This window comes from Frieseomelitta varia, unplaced genomic scaffold (genome assembly GCF_011392965.1).
Source record: "Frieseomelitta varia isolate USP_RPSP 00005682 unplaced genomic scaffold, Fvar_1.2 scaffold_290, whole genome shotgun sequence".
Taxonomy (NCBI): Eukaryota; Metazoa; Arthropoda; class Insecta; order Hymenoptera; family Apidae; genus Frieseomelitta; species Frieseomelitta varia.
The window spans coordinates 270,400-284,210 of NW_025110024.1; the positions used below are offsets into that span (position 1 = coordinate 270,400).

Consider the following 13,811-nt stretch of genomic DNA (forward strand, 5'->3'; position numbering starts at 1 on the left):
ATTCTATGATTCTGTATCACCATACTGTTTCTGTCTGTAAGTAATCCTTTTTCATTTCTTGCTCTTTCATAAAATTCTTTATTTGTTGAGAAGAAAACTCTTCTAATAAGAATATTCTATAACTTACATCTGGGTAGCTTTGCTTAATTTAAAAATTTCTAAATTGATACTATCAATTAAATCTTTAGTGACTTTTGCATTATATTCTAATGAAATTTCAAGTTCATCATCATTCTATGATTCTGTATCACCATACTGTTTCTGTCTGTAAGTAATCCTTTTTCATTTCTTGCTCTTTTATAAAGTTCTTTATTTGATTAGAAGAAAGCCCTTCTAACAAGCATATTCTATAACATACATCTGGCTAACTTTGCATAATCTAGAAATTTAAAAATATAGTAATGAAAACTGACCTGAGAGCTTTCATCCATGTACAATAACTGGCCATTAATATTCAAACACTAAATATATTGAAACTATCATAATTTCGTAGATAGCTCACTTTAAAAATTAAAGTCTCAAAAATGCGTCGTTCATTTTATTCCAAGAATACATTTATTCTTTACAATATGTAAAAGTATCTTGACTTGGCCATTTTTGCTACCTAAAAGTATCCTAATGGTATCTGAAAAGCATTCTGAGAATCTAGAGGCTTCAAGTTTTAAAACGTGAAATATCTCAATATTCTCCTACAGAATTGAAATTTAATCTCAATTTAAAAATGTTTCGACGTAGAGCGTCCGAATATCAGTATCAAAACACTTTTCTCGTTCTCTCAACAGGCATGAAGATGGAGATCTTGACCACGGAGGTGACTGGTGCCGCGTTGCAAGACAATCGCTTGGTTGTCACGCTGGTTCCCCTTCTGGCGACACCAGTGATACTCCTTCTCCTTCTGTTCCTCGTCTTTTTATACTTTGGCTACTCTCACAGGCAGTAAGTACCTGTAATTAATTAACGAGCAACGTAAGAAGCTAATATCCTCTCTTTCAAGTCCTCGTTCTCGTTACAGAGAACATTGTGCGTACGTCGTCTCTTGTATATCTTTCTTTTGTATTCGTCTCTTGCGAGAGATTAGCTCCCCGAGAGAGATCAAATAAAACCCGCGAGATTTATGAAGCTCGGTGAAACTGCGAAGTGAAGCAAGCCGAAACATGCTTCGAAATTCGCCAGAGGGAGAGAGAAAAAAAAAAAAGAAGAAAAGAGGAAACGTGTTTCAATCTCTTTCGGTGTATTTACGGTCGGTAGAGATCGAGCGGATTTGTTTACTGACAGTGAGACTATTCGCGGATAAATTCGTGGAACGATTGCACGTTCGAAAGGTAATTTAGAACGAAGTGACGGCGCTCTTCGCGGAATTAAACGGATGAAATAAATGAAGGGAACGTTGCAAAAGAAGAGAAAGAAACGAGGTTGATTTTCGCCGACGGGGAAAACGAAAGCGAACGGTTCGACGATTATTATTGTTCGCTAATTGGACAAGCGAAGATTTAAATTTGCCACAAATTCGTCTCCTTTGACATTTGTGCTCAACCGACACGTGGATGCTTGATGACGAGGAACGGCAGAATGGCAGAGTTAACATATATATATATAGAGAGAGAGAGAGGGGGGGGGAGGAAGAAAAAAGAAATAAAAATAGGAAAACGAGATTGGCTGCAATTTCCCTTCGCTTGCAATCCCGATAGACCGGATCTCCTCAAAAATTAACTTCCCCCTCGCGGGGATATACTTTTACATACGAGACTCGACGCGAAATATGTTATATCTGAAAACACGCTTTGAACGCGAGTAACGCACGAGTTTGATGCGACGATATGCGATTTTGGCAATTAGTTGGAAACTATCGAATTTCAAACGAAATTAAGTTAATTGCCCGATCTATTATCTGCATCTTTAGGAAATTCTTCGCAGAACTTACGTAACGCTCGTGTTTTTATTTGCACCGCGAGATATTGATTTAACTTGTGTTTTATTAATAAAATACAAATATAAATTACTCGTTTATATATATATATATATTATATATTTTATTTAAATATTATTATATATATTATATACACATTATATATATAGATTAGTAGTTTACTTTATTTAATAAAATTATAAAATTATTACTATATTAATAGTCTATATAACATTCTCACGTTAAATTAATAGCTTATAATCTGTTTTAATAATAAAATATAAACGTAGTATTTTATATTCATATTTTATCATATATATATATATATAAAATACTACGTTTATATTTTATTAATAAAACAGATTATAAGCTATTAATTTAACGTGAGAGTGTTATATAAACTATTAATATAGTAATTTTATAATTTTATTAAATAAAGTAAACTACTAATAAATAGTTTACTAATAAACTAATTTAATAATTGAATATAAAACAACTAAATACCAACTAAATACCAATTTTACTAAATAAAGTAAACTACTAATAAAGAGTTTACTAATAAACTCTAATTTAATAATTGAATATAAAACACACTAAATACCAAGAATACTAAACTAAAATAAAAGATGAAGTAAACTAGCAAGAGGAAAGGAAAGAAAGGAAAGGGAAAAGAGTGAAAGGGAGAGGAAATTAATACGAAGGACCAGTCAAAGTACGAATGCATAGTTACGTTACGCAGTTTCGTTCGATTACGGTCGAACGTCACGAGCGTAAAACTCGAACAACGTCAGAGGCAGATGGGAAGTAAAGAGAAATAAAAGTGAAGAACGTTTTAATCTGAGAAACAGTGACGACGTACAGTAACCTAGTAGTTCCCAGCTGGAAGTTGGTTCCATTTACCATTTACCGTTTTACACCCGGCGTAATTTCTTCGTCGTCTCTCCGTTCCCCGCCGGAAACTTCCGCCATTTAATTAGTTCGACCTGTGCGCCAATGAGTCGCGCTGCTCATTAGCGGAAATTTCGAGAACTTGGGATTTCAAAGGGAGAGCGAGTGAAGGGAAATTTAATAAATTTCGCGAGAAGGAGAATTTAATATCTCTTCTTTTTTCTATATACGTTTTAACCTCTTGCGCTGGAATGACGTGCCACGCACGTCGAGAGTTTTTTTGTCCCAAATTGCAACATTCTCTCAGTTTTCATGTATATTTAAGGGGATATTCTAAGGTGACGAAACGTCTTGTTTAGGTGAATTCGATTTTCATTGGAGAAGCGAAGAACGAAGCTCTTTTATCATTAACCTCTCGATGCACGTCGAGAATTTTTCTTATCCCAAAATATGCAATATATTTCTCAGTTCTAAGTATAATCCGGGCAAAACAAATAATAAATTGATTACTTCTTAATATTTTCGAATCCAGTGATGTCACACGGACGAGTTCAAAGAAAAAAGAAAGCGAACGAATTATTGTATACGGTTTCGGTCGTTCGTTATGGTCCGCAATCAGTTGCCGGCGCAACGTGGACATCTTTCGCTACCACGAAGAGCGACTAAATTCGTACCTATTTATCAAGCTCCTAATTAATTGCTTGTAAACTAACATTCGTATAATCATAATAAGTGAAGTGACTTTTCAAATATTTCTCTTAAAGTGTGACGCGGCTCGTAACAGTCACTTTCACGTAATGGAATGTCACAAAAGATGCACACACTCTACATTGTCTTTGGAGAGTTTTGTTTAATAAGAAAAATGACGAGTCGATGTTAATGAAGCTGTCGATCGACAACTATTAACGATCGAAGAGCCAATTAATAGGCTTCCGGTAGATAAAGCGTCAATTTAGTGACATCGTATCGACGAGGTCGAAAAGAAAGCGACGAATTATTTGTAGTGTACGATTTGGTCACTCGTTATGGTCCGTAATCAGTTGCCAGCGCAACGTGGGTTAAACTGACAATCTTTCGCTACCACGAACGGCGACTGAAGTCGTGCCTAATTATCAAGCTTCCAAGTTCAATATATATTTAATTACTTGTAAACTAACATTCGTATAAACGTAATAATAAGCGAAGTAATTTTTCAAATGTTTCTCTTAAAGTGTGACGCCGCTCGTAACGAAATATGCACACACTCTACATTGTCTTTGGGGAGTTTTGTTTATATAAGAAAAATGACGAGTCGATGTTAATGAAGCTGTCGATCGACAACCATTAACGATCGAAGATCCAATTAATAGGCTTCCGATAGATAAAGTGTCAATTTAGTGACATCGTATCGACGAGGTCGAAAAGAAAGCGACGAATTATTTGTAGTGTACGATTTGGTCACTCTTAAAGCGTGATGCCGCTCGTAACTTAGTCACTTTCACGTAGTGGAATGTCACGAAATACGCAATTTAAGGACGTCCCAAGCGAGTGGAAGTTATTTCTCAAGATGAAATATCTTGTTTTTCCAGTATCCTGTCGGGCTGCTCGGAGATGTTCTCGTCGATAAGGGACGGAGTTGGCGTGGAGAAGACGCAAGTCAGGAAGCCGTTCGGTTTCGCCCGATTCGAGAACATCTCGGAGGGCAACGTGCAAATTGCCAGCGTGGCCGACGTCGACGAACCACGGGCGAACCTCGACGACGGGGAAACAGGAAGCGCGGACCCTCCCGGCGGTAGATTCGAGAACCCTTTGTACAGATCGAAGAGAAGAGGACGCAAGAAGGACGAAGAGGTTTTAAACATGGAGGCTCCTCTCAGTTTGTCCACCCTCAAGGACAACGTGGGCCGTCAAATCGAGGAAGTGGACGTCGACGTCGACGAGTGAACATCTCGCGAGTGAAATTTTCCTTTAAACTGTCCAAACTATCCTTTCTCCTTTTTTTCATCAACCTCGGAAAGAAGGGGTTAAACAGAGCAGAGAATTCATTTCTGTTATCGATGAGGTTTGATAACGGAATCGTAATTAAAACGAGTGAATGAACGCTGACATCGACGAGTGAACTTCTCATAAGTGAAATTTTCCTCCAAACTGTCCTTTCTCCTTTTTCATCAACCCCAAAAAGAATGGTTAAACAGATTCGTTCGTTTCGAGAGTCCGCAGGAAGATCGAGAAAATGGAGAGACATTAATGAGGTTTGATAACAGAATCTTAATTAAAACGAGTGAATGGACGTTCGGTTTCAATTGTTGCAAGCCTATCGGCTCGAGCTACGAAATTTGTTGACACGTGGATCGATAATACGTTTTCAGAAGCAGAATAAAACTAGAGTATCGTCTCAGCTCGTTGAACTTTTTTCTTTTTTTTTTTTTTTTCGTTTATTAAAATGAAAATCGAAGTGTGAAGATTGTGCAACATCACAGCATTTCCTCTTCGCTTAAAGAAAAGGAGACGAAAGTATCTCGAAGATCCAGTATTTTAATCCGAGCGATTAAGTACTGTGTGAAACCTAACAGAAGAGTAAAAACCGATAAGATAAACCCAATCTAAACTGACGTCACGCAAAATCAACACATGTACCATTCCAGCAAGTGCAAAATCGATTTACCGTTCGAGGTGAAGCATTTATTTTACGATTATGCGATGGTTAACACGTATTAAAAGTAGCACGACAAAATTTAGAAAGGAAAATTAACACGAACTAGTCGAGAAAAAAATTAATCTACACGACTGTGTATTCCGTGTGCCTCGGTATGATGTTGTATTTATTGAAATTGGAGAGTTGCATAATTTATCGCAATTTTGATGATTGGACTAATTATGAAAATCGTAACAGCTCGGAATCGAATCTTGATACATTGTATCGCAGTTGCCGATCAAAACTTACTTTTAGCTCATAGAATATTAATAACACATCATAAATAATATTACTTAAAAATATCACTATTTTTTAAATGTATAAATATATTTATTAATATATAAACGTGATTTATTAATATTTAAATAAATTACATTGTCATCATAAAGATTGAAAAAAAAAAATACAAAGAATTTGGAATTTCAGAGTTGTGTAAAAACCGAGGCAGCTCGAGCCGAATCCTACGACATTGTAATAATTAGAACACATGAATATTAATTATAATAATTTCTGAATATTGATGTATATCCCGTGGAGTGTGTTAATGATCTGTATTAAACGACAATAACAATGTTAATAATCTGTAATAAATAATAATGACAACGTAATTGCAATGATAATTTCGAGTGACGATGATAATTTGCAGGCAAACGAGGCAAGTATGTAGGATGCAACAGTGCAAAACTCACAGGCGGAAATGTTAAGTCACTCATGTGTTTATTCCTTCGTCATACAACGTTCAAAGTTAGGCAAACAGCCACGTGCTTCCGCGTCCACGTGGCTTCCGCAGCTTAATCGACGCTACGATAGAAGAGACATTTACTCGCCGAGATAATAGGATAAGTCGTCGGCTAACGCGCGCGAAACACGTACACACGTACGTGTGTATATACCGAGAGGCAGATGTATAGTTAGACACCTCCTTAACAGATAAAATAACACAAATACACACTTAACGACGCTCAACGCAGAGCACGGATGAATTTTAATCGAATGGAATTAATTAATCGACAACGAAATCGAACGAACGAGAGTCACGCGCGCGCGCGCGTGTGTGTGTTTGTGAAATATTATTTACGCAAAATTATCGAAAATGAGAAATTCAGGTGCACGTATGTACATGCGCGCGAAGGTATAAAGTTTCTTGGTAGAAAAACACGAAATTGCACAAATATCCGCAGCCTATTCGTGTAACGATTATTCTCTCTCTCTCTCTTCGAATGTATAGGAGTTTTCTTAATTTAGTGTATACGCTAAATTATCTCTGTTTATATAGAAATATTTTATCTGTATATATATATAATCATTTGTTATAAAGCTTCGTTTATAGAATATATTAAATTCTTTCTCTCACACATACACACGCAAACATACAAACTTTGTCTCGATAAAATTGCGTTTAATTGGCGTTCAATTTTGTACAAGAAATTACTATGCACACGCGCAATTCCCTGCGCGACAGGCTGTTGTATAATTCTTATCTGACAGTAACGAGGCTTCCTCTCGCGAATTTGCTCCCACGCTCGCGTATAATCGCGATTTCCGCGAATCGTTGGACAACGTCGACACAGATTGTTGTTCACAAAGACAGAGATCTTCTTCTAACAGCCGAAATACGAATTTGGCAACAATTCCAGGAGTCAAATCTATCAATCGATTCAATTTAATTTGAGAAATTAAAGAGAATATCTTCCGAAATTCACCGACATTCGAAATTTTCTTTATTAACTTTCACACAAATTCTTTCTATTTGCGAGATCGTTGGGTCCAGTGAACGACCGTGGATGTTCGACGCTGAATGAAAATGATCCAGCGGTAATTTTTCATCGAACATTCTTTGAAATTTCGTCTCGCACGTTTCTTCGTGGCAAATCTCGTTTATTATATTTTCGTTCTGTTTTTAATACGAATGGTCGCCGATCATTCATTCGTCGTTATTTCGTGTTATCAAGAACAAGTCGAGAGACACGAGAGACAGTATCCTCTTGAAGAATCGTACAGACACATCGGCCTTTAAGCCAGCTTCGAGATATGCTCGGTCAGACGCAATTGGCAGACAACGAGTCAGCGTTTCCTCTCTTCCACGCGTCTTTCCGCAAAATTTTTTTCTTTTTAATAACGTACCACAATATAAATTCACGATGACACGACTTTCTACCTGGTAAATCCATTTACTTTCTTCCAAGTATGTATTTAGTGTGCGTTTCATTTTGTTTCATTCTCTGTGAATTTCGACGAAAATATTTTATGTAAATTGTACATACGTGCGTTTCTTCCTTTTTTCTTTTTAATATACTAATAATAATATAATAATACAATTAATAATATATAATAATATGCTATTAATAACATATAATAATATACTATTAATAAATATTAATAATAATATAAATTCACGAAATGATTCTACCTGGTAAATTAACCTACATATTTGCTTCTGATCTCTTCCAAATGTTTAGTATAGTGGTAGCATTTTATTCCGTTTTATCTTTTATAAATTTCGACGAAAATATTTTATCTAAATTGTAAATCGTACATACGTGCGTTTGTTCCTTTTTTCTTTTTAATATACTAATAATAATATAATAATACACTATTAATAATATATAATAATATACTATTAATAATATACTGATAATAATAACGATTCTACCTGGTAAATCCATCTACATATTTGCTTCTGATCTCTTCCAAATATGTAATATAGTGGTAGCATTTTACTCCGTTTTATCTTTTATAAATTTCGACGAAAATATTTTATCTAAATCGTACATACGTGCGTTTCTTCCTTTTTTCTTTTTAATATACTAATAATAATATAATAATATACTATTAATAATATATAATAATATACTATTAATGACATATAATAATATATTATTAATAATATACTAATAATAATATAAATTCACGAAACGATTCTACCTGGTAAATCCATTTACATATTTTGTTTCGATCTCTTCCAAATATTTAGTATAGTAATAATATATAATATATATTATATATAATAATATACTAATAATAATGCAAATTATAATATATATTAATATAATATATTATATTATAACATAATATGTATAATATAATATATTAATATAATTATAATATATTATAATATAAATTAATATATATTATATATAATATGTAATAATAATGCAAATTCACGAAACGATTCTACCTGGTAAATCCACCTACATATTTTCCGCCGATCTCTTCCAAAATATTTAGTATAGTGGTAGCATTTTATCCCGTTTTATCCTCTGCGAATTTCGACGAAAGTCTTTTATCTTTTATCTAAATTGTCTTTTACCTGTATATCGTTGATTAAATAGTAAACGGATCGTGCTTCAAAATTCTCCGTGTCGTTGGTTTAATTAATCAATGATCAAGAGAACTCAACTCCAGTTGGATTTCTAAGCGAGGAGGAAAATTCCCTGACGAACGCGAGATGGCAAAATCGCGCGAGAAGCCTCGAAGAAAACACGTTCGACGAACGAGTCGGAGACGCCTCGTCGCACATGCTTGTCCCTAAAATTTGCTCAACAAAACGAATTCCTCTTCTTCGGCTGTCTAACTCTGTTCGACATCGTGTCAGTTGAAATTTATTCGCTGTCCAAGGTGTCTATTTTCACTAATCGATAGTAAACTATGTTACGAATCAATTTGTTCGTTCTATTTCATAACTTTGTAAATTGTAAACGCGTTCTAAATCTGACGCGTTTGTTATCGTTTCGACGATTTCATCGATTCACCTGCGCGAAAATAGAAGTTCCAGACGCCGTAGCTTTAAATAGCCAAGGAGGAAGAGATTTCTCTTCATTTTAAATATAATCTCTACTCTTGGCAGAAGAGTAAAGATGCTTCTTTGCTACAAATTTTCGTTTCTCTTCTTTCTTTCTTTTTTTTCTAAGATAATAATATTTTTAACTCACACGGCATTCGTCATTGTTAATAAAATTCGACAGAGTTGTATCATTTTCTAGCGTTCGGCAACAACTTCTTCGTTCGACAAGAAACGACATGGCAACACTCGTCCTCTCAGACACGTTCGTCGATGCTTCTTTCAACTGTTTAGTTTAGTTCGCACTAACCAGTTTGGACATTTGTACCCATTGAACGAAGAAAAAATTCGTCGTCTTTGAAATTCGATTCGGCGTGATTCGTTCTCAAGAAAGTTGAAAGGTTAATCTCTTGCTAAAAAGAAAAAGGAAATTAGCAAATTTCTTGGGGAATTTATTTTTGTTTCTCCGACTGCTCGAAATCTGTTGTCTTTCTCTTACAAAAAGAAAAAAAGAAGAAGAAGAAAAAGAAAAGAATATTTCAGCAGAAGGAAGGAACATTAAGAAAAATAAAATTTTCCTTCGTCTCAGTATACTACGAATCACGCCGCACGTGCTTAGTATCATAGTACAGATAAAACCATAAAAAATTACGTCTACGTGATGGGGTGACTTGTTCAATGAACGTTACCCTTATCATACAAATAATTAATACCTGTCGCGTTGACATTTTATCGTGAAAAATCCTATCACGGATCTCTCGCGAAAGTATATTCTCTATTTTAATGTAAACGATACTACATTTTCTCCGTTCGATCCTCACTCCACTGCAAGCTCAATTTATGTTTCTACGTTCGTTTAATGATCCCCATAATTTGTTTCTAGACCTACATGGTTTAGATGTTACTTTGACGAAAATGTATTGTCTGTTTGGAAATCTGTCGACTCTTTGTTTAGCTGCTCGTGCATCGAACACTCATTCTGATCCTAATTGAGAAATTATCGGAGTCATCAAGTTTCGATTGAAAAGACTCGATCGATCTCAAGCATTCCTTTTGTTTAAAAGCATGACGGTACGATTAAACAACATTCTGGCCGAATGAAACAACGTTCCCTTGTATTTTACAATACATTTCGTTTCCCTTGTATACAATATACAAATCTGCGTCTTGCGCAAATCGACGATCCTAATCTACGAACGAGTCCCTAAACATACGTATATATATTAATTTAACAAACTTCCTCGGCAGGAAATAGGCGAATTTCTCGTTCTCGATAAAATATCTCTCGCTAATTATAACTACTGTGTGTTACCAGTGACGCACTATATATTTAGTTAACACGACTTTGAACGCTCATTTCGTTTCAATATTCGTACGCCCTCTCAACTCGTCCTTTGTCTCCTTTCGTTTCACTTTCCAACTCTTTCGCATCGTTCGGACGAACATGGAGGAATCATCATCGCTTTCAAGTGAACATAAACGTCAATTACGGGTTTACGAAAATGAAGCACACGCGCTCTTTAAATACTTTAACAGTTGACGCGGATCTGTCGCTAAACATCTTGTTAGAAGCTTTGTAGCTCTTTGTCGAACAGTGTCCAAGCAAAATTTCGTTTTATTTCTGTTGGAAAAGGGTTGGAGAGTTAAAAATCATCGACAAGTACAGTTGAAAGTCTCGCTTCTGTTCTAATTTGGAATAACAAAGAAATTTGGCTTGGACAGAGCCGACGCCCTCTGTTCAAATTGTCAACAATTTTCGCAAGCGTCCTCCTCGACAAGATGAAGACAAAAGAAAGAGAAAAAGAAAGGAGAATCCTCGCTCTTTGTATGATAAATTCAAATACAGTTCCAACGCTTGATCCTTTGTGTGTATCTTGACTTCAGTAATCCGAATTTCTTCAACTATTCCTCGCGTTTCTCTCTTTCTTTCTCTCTCTCTCTCTTCTTTTTGTGAAAACAAGAGAAGAAAATTCGCTCCGAGTTCTTCGTCGATGAAAGAAGGATGGAAATTTGGAAATCAAGGCACTGCCGGCTGAATTTCACCCTCCGCCGATCCCCAAATCCGCAGGGAAACCAGGAAGACATGTTTTCACTGATCATCGGGTCAACTGACGCTCAGGGGAAGACTTTTGCTCAGGAATGTAGAACAGGGAAGATTGCACTGTCCCCTCGGGCGATCGTCGGAAATTTGGAAATTGGCGACGATCAATTCTCTTCATCGACGACAATGCAGTTTTCGTTTTCTCTCTTCTCTATTCCCCTCGCGGTCGAAGAAAACTGCAAATTGCCAGGAGGATCGAAGGAAAGTGCGCCAAGGGTAAGACAAGGGGCAGCCTTCTGATTCGACGGATCAGGAACATGCTCGATAACATAGTCTTGCTCATAGTGTTTGCAAGCCCTCGAGGACGTCTACGAGCCTTGCAGTTGAAGGAGAGCCTGCAGACGCTGAAGTTCCTTCAGTAGTTCGCGATTCGTGTCCTCCAAGGACGTTAACCGGTCCCTGTACGAGGAATTCTCGTTCGTGAGCATCGTCACGCGTCTCTCCAGACCGTCCATGTACTCCTTTTTCTTCCGTCGGGACTCCTGCGCCGATATCTGAAACACCACGGCAACCGTTTTCATCATGTTCGTCGCCGATCGCGCTCCTCCAATCGTTACTCGTCGCGCGTGCCCGATCGAGCGCGACGTTATCAATGCGTGCCGATTATCCGTGTGTGAAAATTCGCGATAAGCTCGCCCGATTCATCATCTTACTTCGTTTCACTTTACTTTTCATCGTCGTACTTTATTTCACTTTCGTTGTTGGACTCTCTCGGCGTCTGGTAACTGAGGTAACCGACGATCCTCTCGGCAATGAGTAAATTTGCGGATATCGCAATGATATGTCGTGAAGTGTGTGCGCGATGAGTAAATATATATATACTCGTACAAACGATGTTGAGTTGTTAATGGAAACATTGAGAAAAATGTAAACTAAATAAACGTAACGTAAAATGCTAGAAATTTTATGTTGCGCAGGAAATTTGAAAGCCAAAGAAATATGTATTAAATAATAATAATAGTTCCAACAATTAGAAGCAGTAAAATTATTTGAAAATAGAGTAAATAATAATAATAATAGTTACAGCAATTAGAAGCAGTAAAATTATTTAAAAATAGAGTAAATAATAATAATAATAATAATAGTAGTTCCAACAATTAGAAGCAGTGAATATATTTAAAAATGGAGTAAATAATAATAATCATAACGATTAAATGGATAATAATAATGACAATAATGATTAATAAAGTTAGAAATAATAATAATAGTTACAACAATTACAAGCAGTTGAAATGATTAAAAAAAATGGAATAAATAATAATAATAATAATTGACAAAGTTACAAATAATAATAATAGTTCCAACAATTACAAGCAATTGAAATTGTTTAAAAATGGAGTAAATAATAATAATCACAACGATTAAATGGAACATACAGATAATAATAACGACAATAATGATTAATAAAGTTACAAATGATAATAATAGTTCCAACAATTACAAGCAATTGAAATTGTTTAAAAATGGAGTAAATAATAATAATCACAACGATTAAATGGAACATACAGATAATAATAACGACAATAATGATTAATAAAGTTACAAATGATAATAATAGTTCCAACAATTACAAGCAATTGAAATTGTTTAAAAATGGAGTAAATAATAATAATCACAACGATTAAATGGAACATACAGATAATAATAACGACAACAATGATTAATAAAGTTACAAATGATAATAACAGTTCCAACAATTACAAGCAGTTGAAATTACTTTAAGAATGGATGCTCGTGTGTGTTAAGTCAAGATGATTGACGAGAAGAGAAAGAAAAGGAAATGCTCAAAAAATGAATAGCGACAACGTGTTCGTTTTTGCGTGGTTATCAGATACCAGTCAGATTTGACGAGATGTTTCGGAGAAATGTAAATAATTGTGTCTTTGCACGTGTTGGAAAACAATTGAAAAATTTCATACTACGGCGGTAATGGATCATTTCGAGGAGTATGAACACAGTGTGACAATATCTGTGATAAATAATTTTTTTTTCACAAACTGAGTCTAATACCTACCTTATTCTTGATTTTCCTACGGACTTTCTTGAGGGACTTCTCTTCCTGTTTCGTCAGAGGCAATTTCGTCGGCACTGGATACCCCTCCGCGATCAATGTCCGCTTTTCCTCTTCCGTCAACATTAACACGCCCGTCGACCCCTTCTGTAAAACCAGTTCAACGCAACGTCACAATCCACGTCGACCCTCCCCACTGTTTCTAATAACTTGAACTTTACAATTTATATACAGTGTGTTTCGTAACCACTTCGGAAGCTGATTGTACGCCTAAGAATAATGAAAAAAAGTCATATAAATATATGTCCTATCTGTCTTCGTTCATGAGATATAATTTTATAAACAGAGCAAACTCTAGTAAACGAGTTTTACCAGGGATGGTATATTCAATTTTCATAATAATCATAATTGTAATAAAGACCCACATGTTATTGTCTAAGTATAGTCTAA

At 35.5% G+C, this 13,811-nt stretch overlaps 2 protein-coding genes across 3 annotated transcripts in view; one reads left to right on the forward strand and one right to left on the reverse strand.

Moving 5' to 3' along the window:
* The window catches only part of LOC122529505 (protein amnionless-like), a 12,906-nt gene extending 7,624 nt beyond the window's left edge, over positions 1-5,282 (forward strand). Inside the window, exons 5-7 of one of the 2 annotated variants that reach the window (XM_043655701.1) lie at positions 783-936; positions 4,363-4,701; positions 4,877-5,282. In XM_043655701.1, the coding sequence (XP_043511636.1) occupies positions 783-936; positions 4,363-4,701; positions 4,877-4,892 (509 nt within the window). In that variant the 3' untranslated portion in view covers positions 4,893-5,282. Of the gene's footprint in view, positions 1-782; positions 937-4,362 lie in introns of both variants that reach the window. The other variant, XM_043655700.1, reaches the window with a different exon arrangement.
* A 5,046-nt stretch (positions 5,283-10,328) lies between these two features.
* Positions 10,329-13,544, reverse strand: LOC122529508 (cyclic AMP-responsive element-binding protein 3-like protein 2). Its single transcript, XM_043655706.1, has 2 exons — positions 13,365-13,544; positions 10,329-11,844 (listed from the first exon to the last, which is right to left on the reverse strand). The coding sequence occupies exons 1-2, from the start codon at positions 13,485-13,487 to the stop codon at positions 11,659-11,661; spliced, it is 309 nt and encodes a 102-aa protein (XP_043511641.1). The 5' UTR covers positions 13,488-13,544; the 3' UTR covers positions 10,329-11,658.
* Between the last annotated feature and the right edge of the window lie 267 nt (positions 13,545-13,811).